General features: G+C 47.8%; 1 protein-coding gene across 1 annotated transcript in view; it reads left to right on the forward strand.

Annotated features, from left to right (window-relative positions):
• Positions 1-15,552, forward strand: part of ADAP1 (ArfGAP with dual PH domains 1) — a 39,818-nt gene extending 24,266 nt beyond the window's left edge. The window contains 7 exon segments of the mRNA XM_008928030.3: positions 6,867-6,979; positions 8,743-8,889; positions 11,695-11,778; positions 12,678-12,740; positions 13,056-13,127; positions 13,572-13,800; positions 14,203-15,552. Coding sequence (XP_008926278.1) covers positions 6,867-6,979; positions 8,743-8,889; positions 11,695-11,778; positions 12,678-12,740; positions 13,056-13,127; positions 13,572-13,800; positions 14,203-14,231 — 737 coding nt within the window. The 3' untranslated portion in view covers positions 14,232-15,552.
• Positions 15,553-16,096: the final 544 nt, after the last annotated feature.

Consider the following 16,096-nt stretch of genomic DNA (forward strand, 5'->3'; position numbering starts at 1 on the left):
AGGATGTGGCCGTGTTCTCTACCAAACCTGATATGCCTGAAGCAGGCAGGTGAAGACTTGGGAACTGTATATTTTGGTGTTTTCTCCTGATATTTGTTCCCAGGCAGCGTTTTCAGGGGAGGTGAGTGCTCACTGGGAGATCAATATCACTCTGCTAAAAGAAGTTTTTTCTCTGATAAGAGTCCTTTGCACTACTTTACCTTGCAGTCTCTTGCCCACTGGCTGTCGCTTCCTGATGCCGTGATTTCCCACCTTTCGTGCCGCTGATGGCTTCCCTGGCTCCACAGAGGCACCTCGTGTGTCTCGTTCCTGCCACACTCAGTCGGCACAAGGGGAAAAGTGATCCCATCTGAGAAACCTTCCGGGAGTATGAATGACTGTGCTAATGTCTTTGTCACCTGAGAGCTGCTCCGTGGGGAATCATAACATGTGATTAAAGAAACCAGTTAAAAACAGCTTAGGAAGCTGGATTAGGTACATGATCTCTTATTATGGCTCCTTTCAGCTGACAACCCGGTGAAAGAAGGGGGGGTTTGGATTACATGGGGAAACATCAGACCTGACAGGAGTGTTTTCTGAATGTTCGGCTTAGTGGTGTCATGTACAATTTTAATCAGATTTAAATAGTGGCAAACATCACAAGCTTAATGGATTTCGGCTTTATTATTGGGGCTTTGCTTGCAAGCAATTTGGATTTTCAGCTGTGAGCCAGCAATGAAGTGTATTCACAGTGACATTAAATGGGACTGGAAACCCAGGGACCAACCTTGCATTTAAATGCCACATGTGTGTGGGGACAGACCTCGTCTTCTTTCTGTCAGACTCAGATCTTGATGTGTAGTTAAGCTCAGCCCCATTTTTTTTCCATGGATATGGTGCATTTGGCTCTATTTTCCATATTTATCTGAGCAGCTGGGTAGCTGAACTAACACCTTTTTCTATTACAATAGTTTTGCTGCTCAGGATGAAGCAAGATGACAATGTCTTTTTGCAGTGATCTGGAGAGTTTGTTTTCCATGCTTGGCTTCAACCTTTAAGTTGTTCTACACATGTTCTGAAATGGTCTCTGTCCTCTATTTTAGAGGACCTGGGTTGCTCAGCCCATGCTCAGGCTTTGAATGGTTTTGGCTGTGCTGGTTTGGGGTGATTTGACCAGAGGAAAAACAGTCTCTGAGGACACTAACACCTGTATTTCTGCAGAGATGTGGTCCTGCCTCCAAACTGGCTCTTTCGGGGCATCTTTTTTATGTTGTGGGAGAAGATGCCTTGGAAGAAATCAATACTGAAGGTGGTTTTGTAAAACATGTTTGACTTTCCTCAGAGGGCTAGTAATGGGACACAGCCCTGTACCTCCAGCACTCGGGGACTGACTATCCAGAGCTGTCAGAGACCAAAGGTACCATTTCATGACAGCTGGTAGTTGAGGTCTGGTCAACTGGTTGGTCCTCTGGGTCATGAGCAGAAAAAGGAGGAAAAGGGGAACATCACATCGGTGCTTTTCAAATTCCCCTTTATCGGTAAAGGGAAATATGTGTTCCTTCTCCCTTGCGTTTTCTGTGCCACCTCTCACCACCGACCTGAGGTTTCGTCTACTTCCAGCTCTGAGCTGAGCATTAGTGATGGTGTTTTCCCTCAGAAGGCCAAGGAGATGTCTGTATGGTGTTATCTGAATCATCTACTAAATCCTGGCTTTCTGTCTGATGTAGCCATTCAAGCGCTAATTGCCTTTGATTAAGTCAATCGTTTGCAGAGTGAGTGGGTTAATTGGGTATTGTGGAAGCAATCAATCTCATCAGCTGCTTGCATCCATAGCTGAGGCTCGACAATGCAGCGGGACAATAATTGTTTTATGAGCTCCGGGAAGACAGCAGAGGCAGACTGGATGGCAACAGGAAACCCTTCTCTGCAAAATGGCCTTTAGGAAAGGTAATTTGGATGCTAAGTGCTCATTAAGAGAGGACTGTTTGATTAAGAGCTGGGAAACTTGCGCGTGCCTGAGCAAGTGGCTGCTGTGGGTGTCAGGGTGCTGCACAAGGGAGGTCTCAGGCTCCTTTGCCTGGCTGGGTGAGATGCGATGAGGTTGTGTTGTCTTAGCTGGGAGTAAAGAGTTCTCTAAAGGGAGGTGAAGGGAGATCACTCCCTTCTCAAGCCTGTGACTGTGAGGTGAGACATGCCAGGCACCCACCTTGCATCAGGTGCACCAAGAACTTATCTCCCAGGTATCCTGGGGGCAGAGACTGGTTTGAAGGATCCCTGAACACATCCTCATTCGCTCCTTGCTGAGGCTTTAATTTCCGAAGCACTGAACTGTGCACGAGCAGTAGCAGCTCTTGGTGGCTCCTCCCCTGGTCGGTGCAGGAGAAGCCCTGGGGGAAGGATGCCCATCTCATTAGCAAGCCCTCCAGATCCCCTCTGCCTCCTGTGCATCGGGATGCTGAGATCTCCAACACTCCTGTCTCTGCACTGCTGAACATGGGACCAGCAGGAAGCGTATTTATCTGGAGATGACTGCAGAATTGTTTGTAGGGAAGTTATAAGCTCCTCAGCACAGCTGCAGACAGGGAAAACAAAGGCAAAAAAGCAAGCAGAGCAGGGTAGTGTTTGCAGCTTTGACTGAAAGCTCTGAGGGGTTTGACCAACCTTAACCCTGCTTGCAGGAGGGCTGCCTTATGTGTGGGGAGGGTGTGGACAGAGAGTGATGTTTTCACTCCATGAGAAAATTTAGTATTCCTTATTTTACAACTTGTATCTAAATGCAAATGCTTAAAATATTCAGACTGAAGTCATTGAAATGTCTTGCTTTGATGGTGGCTGAATGCTACAGGAAGAAATATATTAAAACTTAGAGCAATCAAAGCAAACCATTTACATTGAGGCCAAACAAGAGGCACAATTCTTTAGGCAGCCCTATTACAAGTCCAGTCCGTAGGGAAAACAGAGAATCTTCTCCATCCAGCCCTCTGACTATGAATGGTGGGGGGGTATTTTGGAAGGAGTGTCCTTCAGACTCCTTGTTAAAACAAAGGTTGTGACACCGGGTCAGAGGGGATGTGGAATGTCAAGGATTCACCAATCAACTGCTCCCATAATTATGCAGTTCCTTAACCTCTCAGAAAGGGTGGGCACATCGTGTCTAGTGAGTACCTATCCCCCGTTCTGCCTTAATTAACATCTTACAATGCTAATACAGCAGAGTGCTCAGCTCCTGACACACAGAGGAGTGGAGATATATACCCTGCAATTTCAGCAGCAAAGTGATGGAGTTGTATTTGTATCTTCTCCAAAGCTCTGAGTTGGGGTCAACACACTTTAACTGCTTAGAGGAAGGGAAACCTGCTTCTGTAGGAGGAGATGCACTGCCTGAACTCTAGGAAATGGGATTGCCCTTGGATTACTTGCACAAGTGCATTTTTTTTCTCCTATTTCAGCCTCCCATGCTTTGTCTTGCAGTGAGAGAAGGCGGCAAGAAACCACATAATGATGCATTTGGGCTTGGGTATGGTATTGCATATGAAACTGCAAAGTAAAGAGCAGAGGTGGTTTTAAGTCCCAGTTTATAATGCCTTACTTAAGATGGCAGAAGCAAAGGCCATGGCCTGGTTTTTGCAAGACAGTGGATCTGATCCACTGCCGTCAGGAGGGTTTTTTCTTCTCTGAGAACAAAGGCTAAAGCTGATTCTGGGTACTTCCTACAATCCACATTCTCAGAGACCAAAAACCCCCATCATTAACTAAGCACTGTAACAGCTTTCTGAGGTGGGGAAGTAGCAATATCCCTCTTCTTAAGAAATAGGGAACTTGAACCAATTGCTGGCAGAAGTCAGATAGAAAGATGGTGGCTACATCAGATTTTCGTGATAGAAAGTCCTCTCCCTTGCTTCCTCTGCAGCCCCTCAGACAGCAAGAAGGCTGGGCTACACCACAGCACCCAGTGGGTCCTGCCAGTTTTACCTGCCTGGCTTGAAGGAGCATCAGACACCAGCCCACCTGAGCTGACACAAGGCCATGCACTATCTTCTTTTCAATCAACCAAGAGGGTGACCCTGTTTTCTTTGCCCCCAGAGTTTTAGCTGTGGTGATGAAGTGAGTGTGGAAGTGCCAGTTCCTTATTTTACCTTGGAAACCATGTTACAGGTCAAAAATACCCATTTGGGCTGTGTGGTTTCAGGTCATATTACATGCCATTTGTTGGCTAACTTTGTCACGACTGCTTGGGGGGTTTTTTGCAAGTGTCACAGGTTTGTGCCAGAGCAGCTTGCGAAGGCAAGTGGTTGATTTTCCTCCTTGGCAGGCAGCTGAAGTGATGCAGAGAACTTGACATCCAAACAGCAGCGGTGTTAGCAAAGCAAGAGTGGCATTTCTAAAGGGTGGCTGTAGGTGCTCTCCAGCAGGTAGTCCTTTCTCCAGTCACAGTTGGGTGCTGGAGATCAGTGGGATGATGGCAGGCAGCTGCATCCCTCGTTCTGGGCCTTGGGAGAGTGTTGGTGACATGATGCTGCACAGTCTAACACCAGTGACCAGCAGCTGTTGTAGGGCTAGTGGTTGTTCAGCTTCAACATAAGCAGAACAGCCTTCATAGAGTCCCAGAATGGTTTGGGTTGGAAGGGCCCTAAATCTAGTTCAACCCCTGCTCTGGGCAGGGACACCTTCCACAGGTTGTTTCAAGCCCCGTCCAGCCTGGCCCTGAGCACTTCCAGGGATGGGGCATCCACAGCTTCTCTGGATAATGTGTGCCAGGGCCTCACCACCCAGGAAGATCTGGATGTGGCCAGAGAACTCTAAATATTGCTCAGGTGGTTCAGCCCAGAGAGACAAGGAAGAGAGGGTTTGGTTTCCAACTCCAATGCCCTCTGGTGTGAGATCTGTTGCCTGTTCAGCTTCCTGCAGTTTTGTTTCTCAGCACCTTCCCTAGTTGTTTTCACAACCCTTTAGATCAGGACACTGAGGACATGTCTTGCTGACACACTGTTTGCCTGGGGAACCTGTTTGGGTTCATGTTGGGTTTAAGTCCAGTTCACAGTGGTTTGCACTGATGGATGTTGACAGGGATGCAGGCAGCAGGTTTGGGCAGAGCAGAGGAGCAACTCCCAAGGATGCAGCCCTGGAGGGAGGGAGGGAGGGAAAAAGGAAAAAAAAAGAAAAGAAGCAAGCAGAAATCTGTACTGAAGAACACTGAAATCAGCAGCTGGCTTTGTCAGAGCAGCCAGGAGCTCTTTTGCTGAGGTAATCTGGAAAGAGCTGCCATGTGAGGGATAACTCTTAGTTGTGTTGGGTTTTTTTAGTTCTTCCTTGCGGTGGAAGGATACTGTGGAGTGGATACTGTGTTTTGCCCCAAAATGTTAGAAAGAGAAGATCAAAATAATTAAATGTCCCTATGTAAGAAGGGCAGGGAAAACAGGGTTTCCAGCCTGACATGAACACTGGCTCACAGCCTTGTCCTGGGCAGCTCACCAAATCTCTTTGGGCTTCCCTTCCTTCATATATGCAGCTGTTACAGTGCTCATCTGCCAGGTGGCCATTAGGTAGACTTTACAGATTTGCAATGATTTGAGGTCATCTTTGGGGAGATGCAGAACAATTTTTTCTTCATCCCTTAAGAGCTAAGAGTAATCACAAAAGAAGGTGTTTTGGTGGGGAACAAGTTTTACCAGGAATGCCTGCAGCATCCTTTGCCATTCAGATGTTCATAATGAAACACTCAGGATGAGTGAACGGATGAGACCCACAGCCAGGACTTGTAGATCTGAGCTGAACTCTGTGTGCCCATCGTGCTCTGATGAGCTGAGCAAAGCCCAGGTGGGGATTCCTGAAAGAAAAGATAGGCTTTCCTTCTTGCTGGCTTGCCCTTGGAGTGAGCTGTAATAATACAGGAGGGGTGTCCCTGCAGACAGTCCCCAAATGAAAACGCTTGGGCTGGTTCCTGAGGGGCAGCATCCACCTGTTCAGGGGGCAGGATGAGGCCCTGCATTTTAAAATCAAGCCCTGCTGCAGCACATGCCTTGTATAGAATAAAGAGACAAAGGAAAAGCTGCTGAGAGCTTTAAATATTTCCACCACTTCCATGCAGTTCAGCAAGGCTTGCATTCAGCATCAGCACAGGCTTGGCCATTGACTCTATTTGTGGCAGACAGTGATGACTTTGTCTGATGTTGAGTAAAGTCTCTTTGAGGAACTGGGGAAAGTATTTGGTGCAGGATCTCGTAAGTCCAGTCTGTGTGTGAATTTTTTCTTGCTTTAGGTTTTAACGTCATGGAAACATTTTATCTCACTTGTAACTGTAGAGTCAATGTTGAGGAACTAGTTGAGGGATTTTTTTCTGCATCTTTTCATCAGTGGTTTAAATCAAATCTGTATCAGGATGGACAAGTGAAAAGCAGGCTGAATAAGGAATTTCTGCACACCACTGGCTTGTAGCAGGCAGGTGAAGGAGAGGCATTAATGTGCCATTTGGCATACGGGAAAAAAAAAGGTAGTTTAGCTACGATTTGCAAGTTGTTATAAAACACAATTTTTAATTTTAAAATCATCATTCCTGAGAGAATTCCTGAGAGACAGTGCCAAAAATCGAACAGGGGTGAAACTAAGAAAGGGAACACCATTTCAGTGGGGCTCTTTGTATAATTATATCTTAAATTGAGTGTCAGAGCAGGGACATCTGAAGCACAAGCTGTTGGAAAAGAACAAGGGTGGAATGAAAAGGGCAAAGCTGAAGGAGAAGGTCTGTTTCATTCGTGTCTCGAGCAAAACAGCCACGCACTTGGTCTGCTTAGTTCTGAAGCCAGGGCTCATCTCCTCTTTTTTACCCCAACTCTTTTTTTAAATAGAGGATTTTATCCCTGGTTCTCGGCCATTCCTTTCTGCTGCAGGGTACCGAGAAGGATTTCTGTGGAAGAGAGGACGTGACAACGGGCAGTTCTTAAGCCGAAAGTTCGTGTTGTCGGAGAGAGAAGGTGCACTGAAGTACTTCAACAAAAACGACGTGAGTACCTGGGATTGCTCTGTGCAGATCACAGCTGTGAGAGCATCTCTGAACACGGGATTCCTGGGCCACCAGTTTGTTTCTGCAGTTTCTGTAAGCACTGAACCCCCAGTTGCTCCAGGAGGAAAGCACCAGGTACAGCTCACTGCTCTCTTGAGTAGGGTTTGCTCGTGCTCCACCACCACACTCATGGTGAGATGCCCCAACTGGCCAGTTCTAGCTTTGCACCATCCAGCTGACATGGGTTTCATAGTGATGGTTAGCTTGTGATGAAGGTACCACCACCTCACAGTGGTCACTGGGGCCTGAATCATCCTTTGCATAGCATGACGTGGAATCTGGAGGGAAAGCTCTCTGTTTTTCAGATCCCATGTCAAGTAGTATGGAAACTACTTGGTCTCTTTCCCCAGAGCACATTTCATTATTGTAAGTGAGCAATGGAGCTGTAACCATGAAAATTGCATTTGTGATGAATGGATGGACACTCCACTGTTCTGCACCACATACTGGGGGAAGCCAAGGTGTTTTATATGATCTTTGAGTCTTCCCTGAACATCACAGCTGAGAGCAGCCCAGGACAAGCCACCAGACAGTTTTCTCAAGTAGTTAATGCAATCGTGGTGTTGTGATGAGCCACAACCTGCAGAGGAGGGGAGCACCCACCCACACTTCTCTGTGGCTTTGACAGCACTGTCTTCTCCTTCAGCTTGGTCTGTTATGGTGCAATTGCATCTCATGGAGAGGAGAGAGCCCGTCCTTACTGAGGGAGAAGTGAAAGTCCCACCAGCCTCATTCAGTCACTCTTGACTGCTCTGATAGTTTAAAGCTGCTTTGCTTCGTTGTTGACCACAGCTGTAGTGGGAACAGTGCTGTCTAGACATGTCCTCTGTGCTGGGATTTCCCCCTCCATGGTCACCCATGAAGGCTGTGTGTCCATGGCAAGTCCCCAGGTTCCCAAAGTGGCACTAACAGCTCTGCCAGCTCAAGAGTTCTGCCTGGTACTGGGGACCATGGCACCACGGCACGACCTTCTGCTGGCCCTTGGCTGTGCCCTAAACCTGGTGTTACCAAGTGCCTGATCTGTATTTGTTGGAATGTCTTATTCACACTTGCTGGTTCACTTCTCAGGGCAGTCCTGAAAGATGGTAAACTTCTGAAGGCATTTTGTAAGAAGATGAACAGTGCTATGGTGGTACCTGCCACAGAGGTTGCAGCTGGGGTGGTGCCTGAGAGGGCCTGATCCAGGCTCTCCGTTGGGCTAACCCACCCAAGAGATGGGCTGTAAGGATTATATTTGTGCCTCTGAAAAGAAAGTTCCAAGTTTGGAAGGCAAGGGGAGGAGAAGAGTCAGCAGCCAGTGGCTCATGTGAGAGGATGGGGACATGCACGTGGTGTCCCTGCCAGCTGAGCACCCAGGTGTGATATTGGCAAGGGGGATAATCCTCCACCTTTTGGGACAAGGAGGAACTGGCTGTGGGTGCTGGAGATGCAGAAAGCATCCTGGCCTGTTAGTTAGCAGTCTGTAGGATTTTTTTGCATCTCTGCTGAATTTTGCCAAACAGAGCATTTTTCCAGGCTGGTAGGAAGGACTCACTGATGCCCAAGCAAAGTCTCTGATATCTCATCACCAGGTAGTTTTGTGGGCTGGGAATCAGGTCTTTTTAGCTAATGGCCTCAATCAGGAGTTTTTTCTGACCAAGTGAGCTGCTTTCTGGTTTGAAAGCCAATTCTCAGGTGTTTGCTCACTCGGCTGTGTTTTTCAGGCAAAAGAACCCAAAGCAATTATGAAGATCGAACACCTAAATGCGACTTTCCAGCCTGCAAAAATTGGGAACCCACACGGACTGCAGATCACTTACTTGAAGGACAATAGCACAAGGAACATCTTTGTCTATCATGAAGATGGCAAGGTGAGGGCACAGAAGTAATGAGAAGGGTTGGGTTGTGGTCCTGGAGGTCAGTGCTGCCCAGAGCCAGCCTGTGGCACACCAGGCTCTAACCCAGCTGGAATTGCTGGGAGGGGGGTGGAAAGAATGGGGGTACAGGATGTAGAACAAGCTTTGAGCATGTTTCTTATGTCCTTCCAAGGACAAAGGTGGCAAAATGTGTCTTTTAAGTAACAAGATGCAAATGGAAGGAATTGCTATTCCTCTGCTTGCAACTTGGAGCAGAGGATTCTTTAAGGGAGGCTCCTCAGTACCTGGAGAAGGAGACGGGGTGGATGGAACACTGAAAAATGAGGGGACTTAATCCAAAGACTCACCAAAGGGGAGCAAACTGGATTGTAGGAGAAGCGAGGAATTGTTGTTCTGCCTGTCTCATCCTTTATAAAATGCAAATATTCATGTTTGTATTGAAACAAATCCCTTGCTCTGGTGCCTCTGAAGTGAGATGTGAAGAAGAGGGCTCATGGGTCTGGGGCTGCTCACAAATTTACCCTCCCCTCCATCCTCCACTCTGCCTGGTGGGATGTGCAAGTCCCGTGGTGCAGAACAGGCACCACTTGTGCAAGCACAGCACGGTGTCATTCAGGTCACTCTCAGGCACCTTCCTGGCTGCAATTTAAACCAGAATAAGAGGAAGAAGCTCTTTCCTGTGAAAGCTGCATCCCACCATCATGCCTGTGTCTGTGGTTTGCTGGGCTTTGGTGGTTTGCTTAGCCAAGCTGCGAGGAGTGTAGTCAGGCTTGTGTTTTGGGTTTGGGGTTTAAAGTGCTGAGGTTTCTGTAGGGGGCTGGTGGAAGGACCAGTGTCACCAGTCTCATGCAGTAGTTCCACTGTGACAGTGGTTTGGCAGGATGTGCTCTCCTGCCATCCAATAATGACCTGGCTGAATTTTTTTGGACTACCCTGAAATTGGTCTGTCCCTTTGGCTGAGTGAGGGCTGCAAGAAGATGAAACTCTGGGGTGAGCTCCTGCCCTTTGAGACTGGAGGCTGCCCCATCCAACATGGCCTTGGACACTTCCAGGGGTGGGGCAGCCACAGCTTCTCTGGGCAACCTGTGCCAGTGTCTTACCACCCTCACAGGGAAGAATTTGATCAAACCCCATTTCTGGTGATGGGGGATCAATATCCCAAAAGGAATTGACTGCTGGAAGTCAGCAAGGGTTTCAGCCTCTGCTTTTCTGCATCACGATCAAGAAAGAGACCCACAGATAGATAAATATATATATATGTATATATATTTATATATATATATGTGTGTATATATATATATATTTATATTTATATATATATTTAGCCATCCATTGGTGATTGTATGAGATAACAACCTTTTAACATTGCAGCTCATTGGTCATTATCTCCTGCCTGGTTTGGTCATCATTAACTTCAGAAGTGAATTCCTCTTGCTGATCCTCTTTGTGATGCTATCTGGGGTCTCCTTAGCTGCTTAGAGTAAGGAAAGCAAGTGATAAGTGAGTAAAACCTCAGACAAGTAGGTCAGAATTTTCCAAAAAGTTGTTTGTTGTATTATGTTTCAGGTTTTTTTCCCTTCAACTTGAAGTAGCTTTACAAACCAAAACAAAACTTTTAAATATTTGAAGATGGCTGTTTGCCACATTAGATCATTTTTGAGAAACCCTAATTCAACTCCCTAAAACCGAGATCTCACAAATTTCACAAAAGAGCCTTTCCCCCCCACCCCAATCATTTTTAAAGCATAAAAAAGTTTAAATCTTACTGAGGGCTGACTTCTCCTTTGATATGATCTTTCCTACACTACAGCGACCTCACCTGAAGGGGTCGGCAGTGTTTATTTTAGGATTAAGTCTGGCTCATTGAACACGTCCCTGATGTGTGAAGCTTCGTGTGCATTAGTGACAGCTGGACAGCTCAGCATCCCTCTCCCACAGCTCAGCATCCCAAGGAGGGAAGCTGTAAATATCCCTTCCAACATGCCTTTCCTTTTCTCACGCCCTCAGACCACAAGGCAATGTTCAAGTGCTTAAAATTAACGTGGCATTTCTCAGTGAAACCTTCAAAGAGGCATCTGGTGCAATACAAGCTCTGTGGGTCTCACCAGAGGCAAATGAAAAAATGAGTTTAAAAACAAGCAAGTTATAAAACAACTATTTTTTAGGGGGCAAAAAATGGAGACAGACTTTTGTCAAGCAAAGGATGAAGTGCCAGAGCTTCTGGGAACTGAGCTGGGACTTCGGTGTCACTGTGGCTGTCTCTGAAGGACTCGCAGACATAACTGATAGAGTGGGGTACAAAGATAAAGAGATACTGACCTACTCTTTTAGCAAGGCACTGAAGTATATTGCTAGATTTTGGGTGGGATTCAGGCATTGCTCAGATGTCCTGCCAGAGGGGCTGGGAGGGCAGGGGGAGTGAGGGGGCTGCGGGGGTGTCAGGCTGCTTTTGCACCAGCCAGCACATGCCAAGCCATTTTATAAGGTCAGGCTCAGTATCTCAAATGCTGATTTGGGGCTGGTTTTGCCGGTTCAGAGATGTGTTTAAATCCTTCCCTCTGCAGAAAGCCCCTTGGTGCTCACTGGTTGCTGCAGAGCTCTGTGCACATCTGGCAGCCCGGGACAGCAGGCAGATGTTCCCCATCCTTCGCCCGTTTGCTGTGTTCTGTATTTTTTAGGACTGCTGCTACACTGTGCCCTGGCACTGGGAACAGCGATCAGAGAGATAAAATGCAGCAGGACCAGGTTATTTTGTGTGCAGACTATGTTCCTCACTGTGCTTTTCTTTCTCTTTATTAGGAAATAGTGGACTGGTTCAACGCCATCCGGGCAGCACGTTTCCATTACTTACAAGTGGCATTCCCTGGAGCCAGCGATGTTGATGTGAGTGCTCCTGCAGTTTTGGTCGGTTTTTTAATTTCCTTTTCCCCTCTTGCTCATTTTTAGCATCTTGTTAACAAGCTGGAAGGCTTGGGGAGTGCTCCATCCTTCGGAGCATTTTACAATTACCAGGCTGAAATGACTGTGGTGGGATGTCGAGCCCACGTGCAGCACCTGCTCCCAACATCCAGCCTTGGAAAGCACGTGCACGTGCAGTCACACATGTTCACCCTCACAACGTGAGTTGTGTGTGTGAGTAACTCCAGCACTGCCATGTGTGTGGAAGCTATCAGCATCTTTCTGCTGCTGTAATACCAGAAAGCTGAAACAAAGGCTGTAAGGTAGAAAAGATGAAAGCAGAAGGATGTCAGTGCCATACCCAGGCCTCTGGATGAGTTCTTGTGTGCAGGTCAATGCAGCCTGGCTTATGAATCTCTGGCTGTGTTTTCCGGGTGCTGGAGCTGCTAATTGTGTTACCCTTTGCTAATCTAATTCCAGAGGCTGCACTGGCAGCCAGGGCTGGGGGTTGCAGTTGGTAACGTCACTGGGGCTGGTTGTTGTTGATTACTCCCTGCTACCTCCTTGACCATAGATTTTGAAATCTAATTGCCTTCCACTAATTACCTGGGAGGGGTCCAGTCGGCTCTGAGGTGCAGGGTGGCTCCTTCTCTGGCTGCCCCGGCAGCCCTGGGGCTCCTCCTGGAGGCTGCTGGTTGTGCTGGTGAAGTGCTCAAAGATGTTTCATGGTTCTGCACCCACCTCTTGCGTGGGTTCAGGGCTGGGGGCCAACTCCGTGTGGGCTTTCCTTCCAGTGACCCCCCAGCCCTGCCCAGCACCCAGTGACCCCCCAGCCCCCTCCAACCTGACCTTGCTCTCTTTTCTCTCCTCTTTGGTTGCTCCAGCTGGTGCCAAAGCTTTCTAGAAACTACCTGAAGGAAGGATACATGGAGAAAACGGGGCCAAAGGTAGGATATGAAATATTTCTCATGTATTATATTTGCCAGAGAGGCAAAGCTGTAACACCATACATTTTTATCACCTGGGAGCAAACATTAAAAAAAGAATCCAAACCCACAAACTCACTGCCCCTTCGTGCAAGCCCCCATGGTACAGCTGGCCCAGACCCTGGCTGTGGTGTCTCCTGATGACACAGAAGCTGCCTGTTCTCAACTCCCCCAGGCCATCAGGGTCCTCCAAGTGCCTTGAGACTGCTGGATCATGTCTGGTAAGAGAAAAGCTGTGCTGTTTCAGTGTGTAATCCAGCATTTTTGACTCTTCAGCAAACAGAGGGATTCAAGAAGCGATGGTTCACCATGGATGACCGACGGCTCATGTATTTCAAAGATCCCCTGGTAAGATGAAGGTGCCTGGGCTGCCTGTTGGGAATTATCTGCAATAATAATACTAGTAATTTTAATAATAGTAATAATAATACTGATAGTAATAATCTGCAGTGAAGCTCAGGCTGGTGGGAGAGCCAAGAGGGCACGAAGCTGTCGCTGCTCGGTGGCTCTGCCTGGTGTCCAGCGTGCAGTAGCCCTGTTCATAGATACTCACCAAAAATTCTTTGGAAGCCCTGTTCACTGGGCATTCTGCATCTGGATTTTGGCTCCCTGGTGTTGGTGCTGTATTGTGGGTGCCCCTGGGGGATGAGCAGGGGTTCTTGGGGTGGCTGGTGCTGTTGGGGTTTGGCTCATGGGACTTTTGGCTGATGCAGGGTGAGCCATGTCCCAGCTGTCTGGGACCCAGCGCCCCCTTCACACTCACAGCTGCCTGACTGCTCTGCTGTCTCCTAGGATGCCTTTGCTAGAGGGGAAGTTTTTATTGGGAGCAAGGAAAACAGCTACAAGGTGCTGGAAGGGCTCCCACCGTCCACACAGGGAAACCACTGGCAGCACGGGATAACCATCGTCACCCCGGATCGGAAATTCCTCTTCGCCTGCGAGACAGAGGACGACCAGCTGGAGTGGATTACGACCTTTCAGAAAGTCATCAGCCGGCCCATGCTGCCTCAGGAATACGCAGGTGTGTTTCCTGGTGGGGGCTGGATGTCAGCCTTGGCTCTGCTATTTCCCAGGTGTTGGAGGATGCGATGGCTGGAGGGGCATTGGGGATGCAGCGACATCGCTCCCTCCTGTACGAGGTGAGCGGGGCAGCCCATGAAGGATGTCGGGGGAGGATACAAAGGCTGTTTGAGCAGAGAGGGGCTCACACTGAGAGGAGGAGGATGGTATCCTTCCTTCTTCATTGCCTTTGGTTTGATGCCCATGGTGCTGTAAGGATCAGTCGTAGAGCTATAAGAATAATCGGAGCCAAGGAGCATCAGCACAACAAGAACCATTAGCAGGGTGGGCTTATGCAGGGCTGCCACTGCCTGCCAGTGCTTATCCTGCTTTTAACTTTATTTTCTCTGCTTTTTCCTTTCAGTGGAAGCCCATTTCAAACATAAACCTTAGCTGGGACTGGCTGGGCAGACCTGAGGAGTGAGCTTCTGTTTACAACACAACGTGGTTTTATTTGAAATGTTTAAAATAATAATTAATAATAATAACAGTAATAATAATAATAATACTTCCCTTTCCCCTCATCATTCACTTGATCATGTTGGAAACCGAGAAGGACGGCAGCAGAACTTTGGAGAAGATGCTGATCCAACTTGAAATTCAGCTCTGTAGCTGCTCCACGGGATGGGACAGGTGGTCCTGCACCCCCCATCACCCCACACCCACTGGAAGGGGTGTCCCACCCAGATTCAGCAGGATGGCAAAGACTATTGGTGGCTCATCCCAGGGGGAGATGGAGCTTTTCCACATGTGCAGGTCCCTGGGCTCTGGAGCTGAGCATCCCTGCAGTCCTGGCTGGCTGCCAGCCCTTTCCAGGGGGCTGCGAGTCCCTGAGCCGTGACATCCTCGTGGGATGGGAAATTGCAGCCTGGAAACACCTGAAATGGTGCTGTGCAAAACAGCTGGGCCTCCCCATGGCATTGGGGTAAATGATAAGTAAATTACCTCCCTGTGGAGGGGTGGTGATGCTGCACCTGGACAGGGTCAAATGGGATTTAGAAATAGAGGAAATGGGCACCATCAGGCTCATTACTGCTTAGGGAAAGGCAGGGAGAAGGGGACTCAGTGGGGACAGAGCAGTGTTGCCCCAACCCTGCAGCCCTGCAAGGGAGACACGAACCCATGAGGTAATGCTGGGGAAGCAGAGCTTTGGGGGCCAGGCCTGTGCTCTGCTCCCTGGGTCATTCCTCTGTCATGGTTGGGGGGGATTGCACCCTTTTGGGAGCCTGGTATGGAGTTGGGGGGGGGTTGAGCTTTAGGTGCAGTTTTGCTGACAGGCACATCAAAGCCTGTCCCAGCCCACCCCCAGCAGGCACGTCCCTTCTCCAGTCTTGGTGGTTGCACTTTTTTCCCCAATAATTCTCTCAAATTTTTTTTTTGGTTGATTTTTTTTTTCTTTTTCTGCCAAGAAAAAAAAAGGAAAAAAAAAAAAAAGCTGCTTGAAGTGACGTTTCAGCGCGGTGTTGAGCACTGTAATTCCTGCAGTCGGGGCGGGCGGGCTGGGACCTGCACACCAGGTGCTGGATTTTTACCCAAAAATGAAATTTCTGGCGTCTGTGAAAGGACCAGCCCCGGACACGGACCCGTCCAACGCGTTCCTTAGGTTGGTGTGTGTAACTGAGAGCATCTCATCAGCTGTGTGCATTCGTTCTGTCACTGGTAAGACAACTGTGGTACTAAATGTCATTCGAACCAATAAATTATTATTATGTCAGAGCCGTGGCAGTGTGGTGCTGGGGCAGGGGAGGGAGGTGGGGTTCATAGAACAGGCAGAGCTCTGGGGGTGTGGGACACCCACAAAACCATCTGCCCCACCCTGGGCTGCTCTGTGGGGTGTTGGTGAGGAAGAAGCTGCACATGACATATTCCAGGTAAATATATTTCATGCAAGCTATACACAGTTATGTGTATTATTTTATATATTATTTGTGTATATGTGTGTATTTTATAGTGTAGATTCTATATATTTTCTGTGTAATACTCCTGTATATATGCACACACATACACACATATATATACATGGATATACATATATATACACTCATACTAGTTCTTAGGATTATAGACATAAATATTATGAAATGGTTTTTGACTATTCACAGACACAACTATAAACTGCATAGGACATAGAGTATAATATATGTGTGTATGTATGAACTGTTCATATGCACACATGCAGGTATATATAGCACTCAGATACATACATTTAATTTACAAATATATAAACTAAATGTATTTCATACACCTGTCTATATACA

This window comes from Manacus vitellinus, unplaced genomic scaffold (genome assembly GCF_001715985.3).
Source record: "Manacus vitellinus isolate BGI_N305 unplaced genomic scaffold, ASM171598v3 scaffold_12_pilon, whole genome shotgun sequence".
NCBI classification, from domain to species: Eukaryota; Metazoa; Chordata; class Aves; order Passeriformes; family Pipridae; genus Manacus; species Manacus vitellinus.